Source organism: Cupressus sempervirens, chromosome 1, assembly GCF_028749045.1.
Source record: "Cupressus sempervirens isolate cs-2001-9-10 chromosome 1, ASM2874904v1, whole genome shotgun sequence".
NCBI lineage: Eukaryota > Viridiplantae > Streptophyta > Pinopsida > Cupressales > Cupressaceae > Cupressus > Cupressus sempervirens.
In genome coordinates, this window is record NC_143118.1 from 331,938,337 (window position 1) to 331,957,508 (window position 19,172).

General features: G+C 35.7%; 1 protein-coding gene across 1 annotated transcript in view; it reads right to left on the minus strand.

The window, feature by feature from the left end:
- LOC149577526 (ribokinase-like) overlaps window positions 1–18,944 on the minus strand; it is a 55,641-nt gene extending 36,697 nt beyond the window's left edge. The window contains exons 1-2 of the mRNA XM_089824192.1: window positions 18,525–18,944; window positions 5,495–5,782 (exon numbers count right to left, since the gene is read on the minus strand). Of these exons, the coding sequence (XP_089680318.1) occupies window positions 5,495–5,782; window positions 18,525–18,887 (651 nt within the window). The 5' untranslated portion in view covers window positions 18,888–18,944. The remainder of the gene's footprint in view (window positions 1–5,494; window positions 5,783–18,524) is intronic.
- Window positions 18,945–19,172: the final 228 nt, after the last annotated feature.

Consider the following 19,172-nt stretch of genomic DNA (forward strand, 5'->3'; position numbering starts at 1 on the left):
CAAAAGTGCATTTCGATTTCTAGCAAGAAATTGAATAAATATGGAAAAAGATTTGAAGGTTATAAATCAAGGATAATTTACAATATATTTATCTACTTGCACATAGATGTATTAATGAGGTGGCATCATATTATTTATTTTATCCAAGGTCGTATCTATTATTAAGTATATCTAAATACATGTTTTATTTAGAAGATTAGTTTATCTTCTTGTACATGTATTTAAATGTACGTTCTAGATAAAATCTTGTATAAAAATAATATTATGGTGTCACATTTATTTCTATGTCTATATGCACGTACATAAATATACGTTATAATGATGTGGTGGAAAAGTCAATCAAAAACCATTAGAGGTACGCATTATTTGTAATTAAAATTATTAATATTTTTAAATGTTTATTTAATAGCTCATGCGGGTTCATCGATTGTAACCTGATGTTCAAGTCGCTAGGTCCTTACCAAGACAGTTAAAAGTCATTACTGTCAACCCAATAATTGGACTAAGCTAGTATCCCATTCCGTTGATCCTGTTTTGCAATGCTTCTACCCTTCATCTTCTCCTGCAATCACTCGTGAAACATTTTACATGATAATAACAAGTTCCATGATAAATCCAAAATAACATTTAATGTAGATAAGGAATTTAATTATTAATCATAATTCTGAAACCAAGCAACTGCTAATCATCATATGACAAACAATGGATAACAACCATCATCATTAAATAGTTAACATAATGAATACAACAAATTATATTTAAGTACCCTTTTCACATGATTATGAAAGAAAATCCATTTGATTCAACAGCTATAAATAAATTTAAATTAGGTCAAAATTTGGGATGTAACAAGACCTCTTAACAAAACGGTGTTGTTGAGTATAGAAACTACACAATCGCCAAAATGGTTTGGCCTATGCTTGAACACAGGTGTTTCAACTATAGTGGTTGTCAAGAAGCAAACTCCGAAAGAGGAGCAAACTCCGAAAGAGGGATGGTCAAGCCATAAGCTCAGAATCAGCCATCTCAAAGTTATTGGATCCACTACTTCTGTCTGGATCCCTAATGCTAAATGCACAAAGATAGACACCCAGAGCCGGAAACTCAAGCTAATCAGCTACAATAAGGCCTGCAGATTGGTTGATATCAAGACTAATTGTCTAGTGTTTAGTTGTGATGTGGTCTTTGACAAGGAATGAGGGTCATTTCAGCTCTCTCTTCAATTATGGATTTTGAGGCCAATGTCTCAAAGCTCAAGACTTGGGTGTTCGTCTTCCATTAGGTCCACCTGATGGGAGGGTTCCAGTTGGTCTTGTTCATGTTCCTCCCTCTCCACCACCTAATTTTTCTTGGTATTCATCTAATCTTTTGTTTGATGATGATGATATTGTTGCACCTCCTACTTCTGATGTTGCCACTTCTACTCTCCTGCCGAAATGGTGGGCTAAGACAATTGGGGATCTTCATAATGATGAGCTCATCGAGGGTAGAGCTGCTCAAAAGAAGAGCAAACCTTTTGATTTGTACATTTTGTTCTCATAGCCAACATTCATAGTGTGCATGAGCCTCAAACATACACAAAGACAAAAGGAATGCCTGAGTGGGAAGAAGCGATGAAGCTTGTGCATCATAGTCTATTGAAAAATAACACTTGGGTTCTGTGAGATCTTTCTTTAAGAAAGAAAATCATTGAATGCAAATTGGCCTACAAAGTCAAATACAAGGTTGATGATACTTTCAATAAGTACAAGGCTCATCTTGTTTTCAAAGGTTTCTCTCAACATAAAAGAATTAATTATGAGGAAATTGTTGCTCTAACAACGAAGATGAGCACCATCAAATTAGTCCTAGCCATGGAAGTTCAATGTGGTCAAAAGGTCCATCAAATGAATGTGAAGAGAGCCTTGTTGAATAGTGAGTTACAGGAAGAGGTCGCAGCCTCCTCTATTCAAGGTTTTTTATAACAAATACTAGGTACTCATATTGGTGAAAGAACTCGATGGCCTCAAACATGCTACACAAAAATTAATAAGTATCTCACATATTGTAGTTTCCAAAGGAGTCCTAATTTGAATCTATATGTCAAGATTACTGGTGGTGACATCATCCTTCTAGTTATTTATGATGATGATCTGATCATCATTGGCAAATTGGCAGCTTTGATTCAAGAAATCAAACAAAATTTATGCTAGTCTTTTGACATGACCGACCTTTGGCTTCTACACTATTGCCTAGGTGTCAACGTTTGGCAGCAAGCACATGGCATTTTCATCTCTTAGTCTAGATATGCACGAGCACTGCTTGAGAAATTCAAAATGTAGAATTGTAAACAAGCACCTACACCTATGGAAATTGGTCTGAAATCGCCAAGCAATTCTAGTTCTTCTGTTGAGAATGAACTTGCATTCAAGTAACTAGTGGGTAGTTTGATCTATCTCACTGCCATTAGACCTAATCTCGTATTTGCAATGAGTTACCTCACTTCATGACAGCTCCTACTTCAGATCATTGGGCTACAACAAAGCGCATCCTCCACTATATCAAGGCCACTCAAGACTTTGTTATCCTCTGTTGATGAGCCAAAGATCCCTGACACACCTGTTACACAAACTCAGATGGGGAGGCTTTGTTGATAGAAAAAAGTCCACTCCTGGTTATGTATTTAGTTTGGGCACAGCTGCTATCACTTGGACCGATTAGGAAGTAGCAACTTGTGTCTCTTTCCTCGATGGAAACTGAATATCAAGGAACAGTAAAAGTAATTTGTCAAGTAATTTGGCTTCAAAGAATGCTTTTCGACATCCATATGTCTTACGCAAGCCCTTTACACATTTTTTGCGACAATCAAGGGGTACTCAAACTTGTCGAAAATCCAGTCTTCCATGAGTGAACCAAGCATATTGACATCCATTATCACTTCATCTATCAATTGGTTGAAGATGGATCCCTAGATTCGCAATATGTTCCCACAGAAGACTACGAATATTCTCACCAAGTGCCTCCTTCCAAATAAGTTTGTCTAAGTTCATGGGGCTTCCTAGTGTACCTGACAGATTGACCATTAAGGGAGGGTATTAGAAAAATATATGTATATTCTCCTAGCTAATTTGTTTCTATTTTAGTGGTCACTTTTGTTGTTTACATATTTCTCATAGATGCTTGGATGTTTCCATTTTCTATCTTACTTTTTTAATGTAAACTTCTTTTGTAAACTTGTATACATTGATCTTATTGATCTCATTAAATTTTAATTCATTATACTCTTTAAAATTGATCCTCTTCTACTATATTTATGAGAGGGTGGACCAATCTAAAGAGCATAATGGATATTTCTATAGTGATGTGGTGGAAATGTACGGCTCGTTTGGGATATCATATACCAAAGCAAGATAGGGCCACTTCATCCTTGTGCATACTTCCTCCATCTAACCTTCTAATTTCTTTAGAGCTTAAGGTTGATATAGAGGTTATGGGAGGTATCTACTTGCCTTAGAGGCGAAGACCGCATTTAAAGATCATATTCAAGATTAGATCTGCAAAAATGCATTAAGAGATCTATTTTGTCAAGAAATGTGCAAGTCAACAAGAACCACTTGTAGACCTTACAAAACTTGCATTATTTGAAACATTGATTTTCAATTTAAATATTTTCCTTCTTTGTTATTGAATTTTGAATTTCTTTTAGTTGATCTAAAATATTCTTATTTTATCATTGCAAAGGCATAGTGGGAAAACAATTGTGCTGAAGTGCCCAATCTTTTGAGAATTCCCCTTGTAGTGTTGAGCCAACTGTGCAGCATTTCAAGTTGTAAGTGCAGCTGGAGTATGTTTGAGCACATACATTCCAAAGGTTTTCAAAGAAAAGATTATTATCATTACTGACCTTATTTTTGAGCTTTACATCTACTGCCTCTACCACAAGAATCATTTAGCTACAGATGAAGAATTAGCCTCCATAGTGTTCGAGTATCATGCCACATCAAAGCAGATCACTGAAGACGACAGACACATTTATAAAGGACCATGCATGGTGATCATGTTGATCAAAATGAAAATCTTGTAGAAAAGGGTGAGGAAGAGGCTCGAACCATACAACTAGAAACAAAAGCATTGTTCAAGACAATGATGCTACCTCTTGTGCAAATAAAATGGTTGAAATTTCTTATTTGGCACACACAATCCAGCATACAGTCCAGTATATTGTAACTAATTTTGGAAAGAGTGGCTCCTCTGAAACTGTGTGATTTTTCCATGTGGTTTTTCACTTTTATACTTAAACACATCCACAAGGATTTCTTAATTCATTTCTTGTGCATAAGAAACTATTTTAAGCATATCAGAGTGATTTTTTCTCTTGTATTTGAAGTTGTGTTTAAAGTTCAACTTTCACTATGGCTTTCTTCAATTATTACTGAACTTGTTTTGGCATGAGATGGATTGTATGAGTATTTTCCTAAGGTTCCAATTTTTCAATGATTTTTAACATTTGCTGACGTTTTGTTGAGTTTTCCAACAAGTGAAGTCCAAGTCAAAATCAGCTTGCTTAGTTTTTGCCAAGCCTGAATCTGATTCTGTATTTCACAAAAATTTAGCGAAAAACAATGACTGGTCATATTGCCTTGATCTGTTTTAAAAAAATAGCCAATATATGATAATATGACTTTAAATGCATTTCTTTGAAACTACAAATATACTCAATATTTATTTCCCTCTAAGTTGGAGCTTCTCCATAACATTGACAAAACTAAAGTTAGTTATCTGTGTCAATGTTATGGAAATCAATGCAAGTAACTAAAAATATGGAGAAGTTCCAATAGAGAGAGAAATAGATAGTGACTATATTTTTAGTTTCAAAGCAATGCATTTAAAGTCATATTATCATATGTTGGCTATTTTTCTTTTAAAGGATTAAGGCAATATGATCAGTTTTCATTTTTTATTGAATTTCTACAAAAAACAGAAAAACGTTTAGTCGGACGGAGCAGACTAAAAAGAGAATTAGCTTACATTGACATACAAACTATTGCGATATAAATTATCTTGTAGAAATTAATTCAATGTTATATATTTATCTCAGCTATGCAGTCTACAATTTTTTTTCATTTTTCAAAATCAGAGAATTACATTTTCACAAGAAGGCCAGATGGAAATACTCAAAAGTTCACATGTACTCCAGATCTGAGAGAATGTTTTTAACGCATGAAAGCATTTGCCTTTTCTCGGCTATGTGGATTGCATCTGTCTCATTTCAGCTTACAACTTTAGAATAACATCTTTTGCACACCTTTACCTCAAGCATTACCACATTGCTTGGTTAAGTTATTGTCTTAACAGTTACCATTGGTTCCAGTATTGAAATTCAGATATTTGCTTTGGAAACATATTTCACCCTAATTATCAGCATGTGCCAGAACCATTGGCTCCAGTATGTCCTTGTCAGAAAGGCTAATTTAAACACAATACAGAGAAAGACTTTATTTAAAATAATAGTTACCTTTGCAACTTCAATATTCACACTATCAGGAATTTCTCTCTGCAAAAGAATTGCTCCAGCTCGGCGTATTTGATGTTGAGCATTTGTGGAAAGGCGACCCATACCACCTTCTAGCCTTGGCCAGGAAACATTGGCACCACCAACAATAATAATGGAGTTTTGACCACTAGGCTGCAGCATAACAACAGCATGTCCAGTAGAGACTGATACAGTGTTGAGATAGTCCAAATGAACTCCATAAGAAGCTAGACAATCTCTGATCAACATTCCATGTGCATCTTTTCCTACCTGCTCACATAAAGAACAAGCATTTAATTCAAGGCAGATCATAAATGCCTGAGCTATAATGTGACTTTGCCTTTTACTTTCATTTTCTTTGCTTACATTAGGCATTTAGTTCAGTATTTCATTTGCATGAGCTAACAGACTTCTTTTATGGTTTTTCATTCTTTACTAGGAGCAAAACACAGTAAGACATCCAGCCTATCCCAAGAAATCCGCATTTGCAGGATCCATTAATATCTAGTTATGTAAACAGTAAATATGATATTCAATGTTACTATTATATTTTCTTAGTCAAATATAAATAAAATTGTCTGTTCACTGACAAAGACAAATCACCACCTTCAGTATATAAAAGTAAACAAATTTATACCCTTCAACATTCTCTGCAACAGTAACTCTTAAGGATGTTTGCTGAAGATATGTTGTACCTAGGCTTACCCAGGGATGAAGGGATGCCTTGAGGACATCCATAGGCCATCACCTTTCTGCCAAAAAAGGAAAGAAACATCCCCAGTCACAAAGGATGCCTGGGCTTCAAGCTGGGACATCTGACTGTCCTGAGGAAAGCACGGGACGTCTATGACATCCCTTGATCATCCTGAGGATGGACAGACATCCACGAAGCCCCTTTTTCAAATTAAAAAAAAGCATTCCCAGCTCTCAAGAAAAAACATTTGTTTATTTTCAAGTGGGTTCCCCACATACCAGCAAGCCCTAAAGGAGGAATAGAGCTTCATCATTTATTCATTTCAAGACTTGCTTGTGAAAAAAAAAAGATAAGCAGTATAGTTTAATTGGAGAACTCTTCTAAGCAAGGATAGAAGGAGCCAGATGCAAAAGATATTCAATCTAGGGCAATGGGACTATAACTTCTTCAAAGAGGTAAGTCATTTATCCTTTTATTTTAAATTTTTCAATTTATTTTCCAAGTTTGAAGCATGAAATGTCCACTTTTTTAATTTTTTGCATTTTTTGGTTTAAAGTATTAGAATATTTTTAATATCGCGCTATAGTTAGCTAGTTCTAGTTAATGGTCATTTAGGCTTTCTTTTTAGTTTGCTCTATCAGTTTAATTTATAAACGATGTCTTTAGTAAGACAACCTTGCTTTTTTGTTCACGCTATAATTAGCTTCTATAAACTCTATTTAAGAGTTCATTTCTAATGCAATATTCATTACATTTTCTCCATTCATTCAGTCTTTAATAATTCTGTAAAGTTGCATTAAATCTCAAAGAAAAAGAGCAGCAGTGGGAATGGTAGTAGTAGTGACAATGAATTGGATGACATTGGAGGAAATACAAGAACAAATGTTAAGGATGGTAGTGGGCAACAATTAAATCTATTTAAATTTTCTTCAATAGCCTTGGGAAAATATGCAATTCTCTTTTATCATTGAAAAACAACTTGTCCAATTTGTTAGACTTGGAAATAAAAAAGTTTAAAATCAAGGGGGAGTAGGGCTTGGATTTGTCACATCTGCAAGAAAGACTTTAGAGGGAGATACACAAGGGTACAATCTCATTTTTTGGGTCTTACAAGCCATGGAGTTAAAATTTGTCCAGAAATAAAGAACATGAGAAAATCAAGTGCCATAAAGAGCACATCGAGGCAGAAATAAGGACTCAAAATGTAACAATTTCAGCACCTTCTTTACAAGTGCATAATCATGAATGGCCATGCCATCCACAATTGAGAGTAGTGAAGTTGCCGCAAGAGGAAAGAGGAAGATTAATGGTGGTGAGAAGTCAAGGAAAGGTGAAGCCATGTCTAATGTGCATGCACGATATCCTACAAAGTCTTTCACTACTAAATTCTGTTTTGCTCATGCCCTCCCATTTCATGTGGCTCATTCCTCCTATTTCTAACAAATGATCAGAGATGTAGCCTCTATGGGCCCCTTGTTCATACCCCTCAGAGATCATAACCTTTGCACTACCCTCCTAGACGAAGTATTCCAAGGTTAATGTGCTCATGGAGGATATGAAGCAAACTTGGATCAGTAAATTGTTTTGGTTTGATGGATGGGTGGACTAGTATTAGATATCAGCCACTCATTAATAAATTTGTCCCTTGCCCTAATCGCTATTATTTTCTCTAGAGTCATGGATTGTTCAGAGTAGTGTGAGGCTATAGACTTCCAATTTAGCCGATAGAGAAATGCCATAGACAGCGTTGGACCCTCCAATGTTGTACAAGTTGTCACTAATTCAGCATGTGTGTGGAAATCAGCTTTTTTGATGGTGGAGGGTGCTCTGAAGCATATCATGTGGACCCATGTTTGTGTTCATGGGTTAAACAGTGCATCGAAAGACATAGGGAAAATAGAATGGATGAAGAATGTGGTGGCAAAAGCTAGACATTCAAATGTTCACTTGCAAACACCACACCTTGCTCACTTCAAGACATTTTTTAGAGGAGTTCCTCAAACCTATTGAGACAAGATATGCCAATTACTTCATTTTGTTAAGGAGGCTGCTTGAAGTGAATGGGCCTCTTCAATTGATGATGGTGAATTCAAAGTGGGGTAAATGACCTGATTTAAGCTCTACTGAAGGAAAAGACACAAAACAAAAGATCCTTGATTGCCAGGTAAGACATTGCTTATTTATTATGAAAGTGCCAGTTTTCTTAAAATTAAATTAAGAATATTAACATTCTGATTTTAATGTTTAAATTCTATTGTTCAATGTTCCAACATTTGAAGTTTATAAAATGTCAATTAACTTGTTGTAATGCCCTGTTTCTGAAATAAAATTTTGATTTACCAATTGTTGAACACACCACAAGACTAAGAGGGGGGTAAATCAGTCTTGTGCATAAACTTTTTTTTTCAATTGTGAATCCACATCAACTTTGACCAATTTAGCACCAAAGAAAGATAAAGCAATGAAGAGCATACACATGAACACCAGAGTTTTACATGGAAAACCCAAGAGGAAAACCACGATGAGGATTAACTCACAATATATGGAAAACTATTTACCATATTGTTTTAGGCTAATAGCCAAAAAAAGTTCATTGCACCTAATTTGCCTTACATGCTAAGGTGCACAACCATAGAGCCAGATACAAAAGATTTGCAAGTTGACACAAACTATCTTGAGGTAAGATACAAAAGACTTTCAAGTTGAAGCTCACTGCCTCAGAGCAAGATACAGATCTGCACAAAGCTGCCAAGAAGACCTCACTGTCTTCGAGCACACACAAAAATGAACAATCTCCAAGCATGAAATGATACTTTAATATTTACATCAAGCAACCAACTTCATGAGAAACACCACATACACAACCAATTTCTAAAACTGTAACATTTTGAATAATATGACCATGAAAAGCACATCTCAAATTGATATTCACACTTGGTCCATGCACTAAATCCACACAACAACATGCTGAAATGATCATTTGTCAATGTCATCAAAACTCTCAACTAGGTCAGCCAAAACAAAATAATCATAATTTAAACCAAGATGGCCCCCAAAAGCAACTACAATGATTGTGGTCCACTTCAAGAGATAATGGAGGCCCAAATACATCATAATACATCTTCCTAACTCGCTTCTGACAGTTCACACACAACACATCCTCCAAAGTTGGCACCAAATGCAAATAGCTTATTGTGAATCTTTACATGACACAATACGACCTATAACAACACTTTAACTCAACTTCCAACACAAGTCCAAATCAAAATAGTATGATCCAAATAAGAAAACCAGGTCAACTAGAGCATAGTTGGCAAAATCGCAGTTTAATCTGCGATTAGATACAAATCACCGAGTTTCTTTGCTGGGCGAGTTTTTCTCAGAATAAATCGTTGATTTTAGAAATCAGCCAGCCCCAAAAACTCGTAGAGTAATTGGCGAGTTTTCCTAAAAACTCGCAATTATTCACTAAAAACTCAGTCGCGTGTGAGTTCCAGCAATATAGGCAAAAACAATATTTTTTTCAACACCAATTTTGTTTTGTGCATTTGGAGGCTTGAGGAGGGGAGAGAAGAAGGGTTTCAAGGCATTCTAAGGTGATTGCAAGCTATTGAAGAGAAAGATGTGATTGTATTGATGTATTTACTATTTAGCATTTACTTCTAGACTTCTAGTTTGACAGAAACTATTTACTATTTTGCTTCTCGCCATCAGCATTCCTCATGACAATGCGATTTTGTACCCACTATGCATTTATATATATCTAAACTCTGCTTATTTCTTTTGTGTTCTCCTTAATTAACTCATTAGATGCATCTTCTCATTGAAATTTGCAAAAAAATGTATTTTGAATTAAATTTTAGTGGTTTTTTTAGGTTCCCGAATTTTTTTTTTTAAATGGCCAATTTTTTCACAAATAAACTTTTAGGGGGCTTGGCGAGTTGTTGCCATGTCCGAGTTTTCCAACTATGAACAAGAGCAACACAAACAACAATGTCAAGAAACAATAAACCACAACTGCTCTTGTGGAGCAAACCAACACTTAAAAATTGAACTAAGAAACTTCACAAACATTCAAATATGTCCTCCAAATCGCACAACCAAAAACAACACTATGGTGCGATGCAGAGCATTCTCTAGACCAATCCTAGCAAATAGCTTTGTTGTTAGCAAATTGCCACTACCAAACACATCAATTGCAATGCAAAGGACATGAAAACATAGTAGTGCAATATCCACTAAACATAACATTATATCCAAAAGTGCATGTGGAGGAATGTGGAGCATTCTCCCATACAAACTTCAAATGCTTTTCTACATATTCTCTCTCCCGATACTATAACATCCCAGAGACAATACATACTCACTCAAGAGCAATCCAAGAGACCATAGGAACATCTAAACAATATTTTCAGGCCTCTTTCACATCAAGCTAACATCAATGACAATGCAAGATCATATTGCTAAAAGTGTCCCCCTTTGTCATTAATGGGACTAGCAACGAAAAACACTATCAATGCACAACTTCCCCTCATCGTATATCTCTCCCATGTACTCACTCTGCAAGTATGTCCCTCTTACAAGTACAACTCATCCAATTGACATCAATGGCAACAAACTAACAATGTTGTGAACGATACCTTGGATCTTAGATCAAGCAACCTCCTTCCATGGTCCACTATGTTCTATGTGTTGCATATCAGTTTATTTGAGGCCAACCTAGGTGCTACTATACATTTCATCTTTAGGTCCTATTGATGCAACCTAATTAGTACTTTATGTGTAGTGGAGAATATATGAAGGATGGATCATTGGAGAATGTGTGGTGAAAAATAAAGCAGACATGAGTCATATCAAATAAGGATGAATGTGTGAAGTCGGTTTGAAAAGATAATTGTTCTCTAACGAACCATTGAAGAAGCTGTAATTACATGCTTGGGAGGGTCTTGCACCTTTGAAATTGCATAAAAGAGCTCAATTCCAACTGGAAACACAAATACACAAGAAAAGATAACTCCGCGATTATTTCCTATAATGCCAATCATGACCTTATAAAGGGCTCCAAGAAGTATATGGAAGGTTACAATGAGATGACATCATTTTATTTATTATTTTGACCACTTTTTATTTTATGACTAAATTAGTTAATGAAAAAAGTCCTTTATAAAATTATTTAATTTTTAGGACCACCTAACTAATTTACTCTCCATTAATTTGGGTACCAATCCTCGTCACCCAGAGATTGCTTGCCCTCAAGCAATCTCTTTCAAATTGTTTGCCAACTACGAAGCTCTAGGATCCAAACCAAGAGAAAATGCTAATAGATGTCTCCGTTGAAAGCTTGATGTCGCAACATGACTAAGAGCACCACTTGCAAATCCTCAACAAGCTTCCTCTACTCTAATATAATATAAACATTGCCCTACTCAGTGTTGAGGAACAATGCATCAATATCCAATTTGCTTTCTCCATCTAGATGCCACTCACAAGGAGAGATGGCAATCATGCATGCTTTATGCCTAACCACCCACAAGGATGAATGTCAAAAGTCAGTTTGAAAAGCCAATTGTTTTCTAGCCAACCACTGAAACTACAATTACAAACTAGGGAGGGTCTTCGCCTTTGAAATTTGCATAAAAGAACTCAATTCCAATTGGAAACACAAATACACAAGAAAAGATAACTCCATAATTATTTCCTGTAATGCCAATCATGGCCTTATAAAGGGTTGCAAGAAGCATCTAGAAGGTTACAATGGGCTCAAACCATTTTATTTATTATTTTATTGTTTTGACCCCTTTTTAATTTATGACTAAATTAATTAATTTAAAATGTCCTTTATAATATTATTTAATTTTTGGGACCACATAACTAATACACTCTCCATTAATTTGGGTACATTACAGTCCTCATCGCCCAAAGATTGCTTTCCCTCAAGCAATCTTTATTCAAATTATTTGCCAACTACGACACTCTAGGTTCCCAAACCAAGCACAAATGCAAATTATTATATCGATAGGAAGCTTGATGCCACACCGTGACTAAGAGCACCACCTACAAATCCTCAACAAGCTTCCTCCACTTCGCTCTAATATAAACATTGCCCTACTCAAAGTTGAGGAACAACACATCAAAATCCAATTTGCTTTCTCCATCTAGATCCAAGGGAAAACTTCATACTCAATCCAATTGTAGTGATTGCTCTTGCAAGGGATCATTGCTAGAGTTCGCCTCTCTATGAAGTTGATCAACCATTGTTGGCTTGACAATATTTATACAAACATCTTCTTCATCCTTGTCTTTGTCTTGAAATTTTAGGTGTTCTCCACTTAAAGGGACAATTGTTGTCTCTTACTTGTCCATATCCTCCTATGGTTGGGGTGAACATGTTAACTTGTCTTCATCTTCCTTTCCACTCATGGTACCACCAACTTTTTTATGATTGTACATAGTTTGGCCTTCCTTTTGATTCTAATTGAGTTCTTAATTTAGTCCATCTCTTTTCTTTTCCTTACATAGCACCTATGTTACATCCCAAATTTTTGCTACTTTAAATAATATTCTAGCCATTGGAAAATTTCATTTGAAATCAGTTGTTCATTAATCTCATTGATGATAACAATTCTTGTGAAATTACTTATACTGATAAATATGTTGATTCATGTGAAATGGAATAGTAGTTAGTAGTTGATATATCATGGGGATGTTAGCTAGCAATTAAGATGAAATTAAAAGAGTGAATATTGTAGAAAATTAAACTGATTATGCAATGTATTTTATGTTATAGTCCTTTTAATCTTGGAATATGTTATTACCAAGAATCACTTCTATTTTGCAGGAGCAAGACAACTAAGGGGAAGCATTGTCAAACTGAGAGTTAGGAAGGGGACACGCAAAATCCACCGTCAGTATAACAAGTATGAACTTAACCACCTAGACTAAGGATTTGAATGACTTGACAATCAAGGAAGTACAGAGAAAACCATGAGCTAATCGATTAAGCATATATATATATAAAAGAAACATTAAAGAGTAACTTACGTAAGATTAACACCTTTATCAAATTCCTTGCTCTGTGCAAGCTAACATACCTTGGTATAAGAATATCTTGTCTATACTCATACTTGTGTGGGTAAGAAATATGTACGTATGTATACATAAACACACACACACACACACAGATATATGTGTGTGTGTGTGTGTGTGTGTGTGTGAAATAATCATTAGTGTACACATATATATGTCTGTATACAAATATATATACCCATATATCATAGGACTCAAGCAAGCATGAATATATGGTAAGTAGTATTCTTACACCAAGATATGTTTTAAATATCTTTTTCCACCTTGCTCTTATGATCCTTCTCTTTGGCGTGGGCATGGTTTTATTATTATTGCTCGATCAACCTTATTATCGCCACCTCATGATATCAAGCTAATAAGTTTATAAATATTTGTTCATTTTTTAAATTCAAAAGGCAATCTTGCAATGCTTACTCTGCGTCCATCATGTTTCTAATTGAACCGTGGGAGGCCTCACCTTCTTGACCACTGCAAGTTATATATGTTTTATGATTTCTTGTGGGGGTAGTCTCTCTTGAATACAATATTCATCGTTCCCTCTTTTCATCTATAAAAACTTTTTGAGCATTGAGAACTATCTGCAATATAATTTGATGTGTACCTCATTAAGGTGGTACAATTGAAGCTAATTTCCAAAGCCGAAGCTCATAAGTCAGGCCAAGTATTGCTATCGACCCAATCAAGAGTATCGATGTCAGATCGGTCTGCTATTTTCAGACCGATACCAACAATCAAGTCATGCATTGTTTTCATTATGCCATGTCATTCATATGTGAAATAACATGATTACCGGGACTGAACTATTATTTCATATACTTTGTCATTCATATGTGCTACGCCATGTTTATCAAACTTGTTCATCGTTTTAATGCTTGTCGCAAGATTCAGAATTGCAAATGATAGTTATATGTTGATATGTCTATGCAAGATTGTTTATTGTCAAACTGTGATGATAAAAAATTTGTCCAAGAGATCCATATAGGGGGCTCTAAGATGAGTTACACACCATTAAGATATCAAAACAGAATTAAGAGCTTGCCATCTTATAATGCCAAAGTCCGATAAGGCATGATATATGGCAAAGGAATAAGAGATCATGAATTCGCAACAAATCCTCCACGAAATCAAGGACCATCATGGTCGAGCTTAAGGAGGAAATTGTGAGAAACCTTGCGATAAAAAGGGAGCAAACAAATCAGTATTAATAATACTTTAAAATTAGAACTTAACAATGAAAGCTCATGGTAATCCAAATGTATTTTCTTGTTGTCAAGTCGAGCAGTGGGTGATTGGGCACGAGTTGCCCATCCGAAATCCTTGGCCAAGGTAGTAAATGGCGTTTGCCACCATGATCACCAAAGGTCAGAGTGCTAGCAATTGTAAGATAGGCTGGTTTGAATGTGTCCACAGTCTCAACAATTGCCTAGTGGACAGGATGCTCAGTGGCTAGATAAGGGTGTCCAAAGCAAACTCCTAGGTTAGGTAGGGCCTTTCTTGCTGGAGATTGTGAGGGGATAGTATGGGTCCGCCGCTGGGAGGTTAAGCCCATGGCAATGCTTCTCCTCTCTTCTTGATGCCAAGGCTTGCACAGCTTTGTTTCAACTTCTTTATTTTTACTCCAGTAAATCCCTTTTAAGTTTCGTTTATATTCTTGTATGAAAGCAGATTTCTTTTAAATATTCTTCTGATGGAAATGGTAATTAATAACTAGATGTCATGTGAACTAGCCGTTGTTAATTCCTATTTAAATGCAAATAAATATAGTTAGTTTGTATTTTCCTTTTCATGTGAATTAGTTGAATAATTGTTTAACTGTAATCTCTTTCTATTCGGTTTAGATTTAAATCTGCTATCTTAATTAGAATTAATTAGTTCTGAAATTTTAGTATATTACACCTATCAAAGGATTTGGTAGCCTTGATCTCCTCGGGTTCAATGGTGTATTCATCAAAGATTCTAATAACCTCCTCATACATAGGTATACTTTTTCCTACTTTTTCCTGTCAAAACTAGATAATCTTCAAATGTCAAAAGATTCTTCCTTTTTTTTAATTTGTTATACCACTGGACAACAGATTCTTCCTCTTTTGATATTTGTTATACAAATTGGCAATTTTAGTGGCAACCATTCCATTATCCCTTTCTTCCATTTATGTATCATCCCAAGCATTCTATAGGTTGGCAGGATTTTGGCTTTGATACTATTGTAATGTACCAAATGAAAGACTAGGCCTCCCCCACTATACGACACCCACACTCTTTTGTACCAGTGTCCCCTCCGTACGCTAACAACACCTCCACCATATCATACACACTTCCACCATACTGCACACTTCCATTGTATCATATTCAATTCTTAGACAGCTCCACGATTAAATCATAGATGTCAATTATGGAGCTAGAATACCATAACTCCATTGAGGCAAATAATAATGTCAAACTAAAATATGTGCACTTATTATACAAACAGCGCTAATGATACTTATGACACAAATATAATACCAATCGCCAAATTTGAAAATAGCCAAACAATTTCATCCAATATCAGATAGGAAATATGGATTTCACCTAAAGCAATTAGTATCTCCCATATTCTGCAGAATATAATAGTTGATATCTCTATCCAAAACAATTTATCTTTAGATGAAGACTTCACAAATTTGACAATGAAGCACAAATTAAAATATATGAGCAATATCTCTAATGGAAAAGTAGAGTGGTGGCTAACCACCAAATCTGCAATTACAGACTCGGGAGGGTCTTGCACCTCTGAAATTGCATAAAAGAACTCAATCCCAATCAGAATAGAAAAATATACATGAAAAGATAATTCCACAATTATTTCCTGTGATGCCGATCAAAGTCTTATAAAGGGCTCCAAGAAGTATCTAGAAGATTACTAGGGGTGAACATCATTTTATTTAATATTGTATTATTTTGACCCTATTTTATATTATGACTAAAATAATTAAATAAACAAGTCCTTCATAATACTATAGAAATTTTGGGACCACCTAATTAAATTAATTAACTTAGTATCCATTAATTTAGGGGCATTATATCTACATTCAAAAGATATCCCATAACATATGTTTGGAAGACATAAATCTTTATACAAGCTTTAAGCTTTTTTCATGAACTAGGTTGTTAAATTTTATTAGAGGATACGGGAATTCCACTATAATACTTAAGATAACAACTCCTTATTTCCAAATAGGTTACCCATTTTTTACACAGAGTCAAAGATGCTTTCGTATGCCTCTTACAAGTTATAGATACTTCTTACACAGTCCTTACAATGTTCTAGATACTTTCTACACCACCATAAATAGTGGGATTATCTTCCAATTCATGTCAAGCGTCCAAAACTATTGTCACTAGTCAAATTAAGTTTCCCCATTCAATACTACCTTGCATATAACATCTATAGAGCTCAAAAAAATATTTTTATTGCAAAGTACACCTCATGAGATCGGTTGAGGACTGCATAAGGCCAAGAGGAATAGAGATTTCACTTTTGGCCCCAGGGTCAAGTTAAGGGCACCCTATTGCAATCTCCCCTTCCAGCGTATATGGGTGGGTATTGAGGCAACTAAGAAAGGGGTTTCCTCGATCATAAGTGGAGAGGGGATATTGTGATGAATGGGAATGGTGTAAAGGCTCTGCTAGGTACATTGTCACACGTGCATTGTTAATACCACATAAGGCCAAGGGGGACAATTTTTTTGCTCTTGGGCCTAGGGCTAGGGATAACTAGGCTACCTCATCATGTCCTTCCTATAGCAACCCTCAACATGGTTGGGCCCATCATAGTTATGCACCATGAGTGCATTTCTCTCTTAACCCTAAAAATGGATGTATTGCATGTATTGTGATTATATTATTATCTAATTTGGTTGTAGGTTCCAAAACAAGCTTATGTCTACTTAATCATAGGTTAGGGTTATATCTCTAACTACATTGCTAGAATTTTGTGAATTTAGGGCAGATTACAAATCAACCCAAGAAAGAGACATTATATAATACTTAATATAACAACTCCTTGTGTCCAAAAAATTGTTACCCACTTTTTATACATGGTCAAAGATACTTTCATATGCCTCTTACAATTCATAGACACTTTTTACACACTACTTACAATGTCATAAATTCTTTTTACATCATAAATAATGGAATTCTCTTTCAATTCATTGCAAGTGTCTAATTGTCATCGGCCAAATTAAGTTTCTCCACTCAACAAATCCTTGAAAAGAATATCTCTACTTGCAAAAATTGTTTTCCCTTGTGTGCGAGATTGAAAGTTCCCATTTCATAACCCTCAAAGTCATTTAGAGTTGAGATAAATAATCATAGGATAGAAAGGCTAAATTTTAATATCGCCAATCTTTTAAAATATTATAGTTAAGATGCATAATTATAGAATTTCAAGGTTGGTGTCACCAATCCTAACAAAAAAGGTTAAAGATGCTAAAACTTTAACCATCACCAGCAACAAAACTTAAGGTAACCCTGCCGGCCCCGGCTCTGCTGGTCGCAGCACCCGGTTCCCAGGGCAATGGATCGCACTGTTAAAGAGACTAGAACCCAGAAAGGAATCATGCAAACTAAGCTATAACTGTACAATCAACGCTCCCAAACTGAACATACATAACCAGTATCATTCTAAAATGTTCGATGTCATCACGTATAATGACGGTCCAAACAGTAAATACTTAAATCAGAACCAACTGCAAACCGAACATCAATATCATTATATTCCAATTGAAGTCCAAAGATACGCAAACCCTCCATAGCTAATAACCAAAACCATAACATGCTCCAAAAACCGCCCTAATTGAAAATACACAACAGAAAGATTTAAACAGAATCAGCGATTCTAGCATTTTAAACTGCCTTAATCTAAAATCCCAAAAAGCTAATATAATACTCTTTATTGCCGATCAATAAAAAAATCGCAAAAGACAGAGCTCAAGAAAGCATAGCGTTCTATGCAAAGCAAGCAACGATAATGCACAGCAATTCGTAAAATGACCTAAGGCCATTTAAATTCACTCTTGTTTCTTAAAATTTTCCACAGAATCTTCTTTCATTTTGAAATTTTAGACGGCACATTCTAATTCTTGGAGGCTGCACCCATTTTTATCAGCAGAGCCATGAAAATTAAAATAATAATAACAAATTTGCAGCTCACTAGCTGCAAACGATTTCTATTCCGCAGAAGCAGAAAAATACCTGGCCGATGAAGTAAGTGGGATAAGACAGCCTTGCGGCACAGGCGGCCTGGTTGGCGCCCTTCCCGCCTGCAAGCGTCTGCCCCGTCCGAGCGGCAACTGTTTCTCCTTCTCTCGGAATTCTGTCCACTTCCACGTATATATCAGCATTTGCAGAGCCTACGACTACCAGCGCGGGCATGACGTTCGGCTTCAGAACCTGATCCGACATCGCGGCCTTGGGCGAACTATAATACAATATCACTGTCCGCTTACCTGAGCGAGCGAATGAAATGGATTTGGTTTGTTTGAAGGTGGTTTTGAAATTAAACACGAGTGGTTTTGAGGCAAGCTGGCATGGCTGTTTTATTGCACTATTCCTCATCGGGTCACAGCATTGAGATATTTCCTCCGCCCCTGTGGCCTTCGGAGCCTCGGCGCTAATTTATTTTAGTGCCAAAAAGGAATTTATACTTATTCTAATGTGAGTGGGAGCTAGTTAGAGTGAACGGGCAACGTCTATACAGCCACGAAAATGCACTTTCATAGGAAGGAGAGGACTTAGTCAATTTTTTAAAAAGTTAAAAAAAGCAATGTAAAAGAAGTGCATTTTTGTGGCTGTATAGCCATGGGCTTGAGTAAAGGCATAGAGCACTAGTACAAAGTTTTA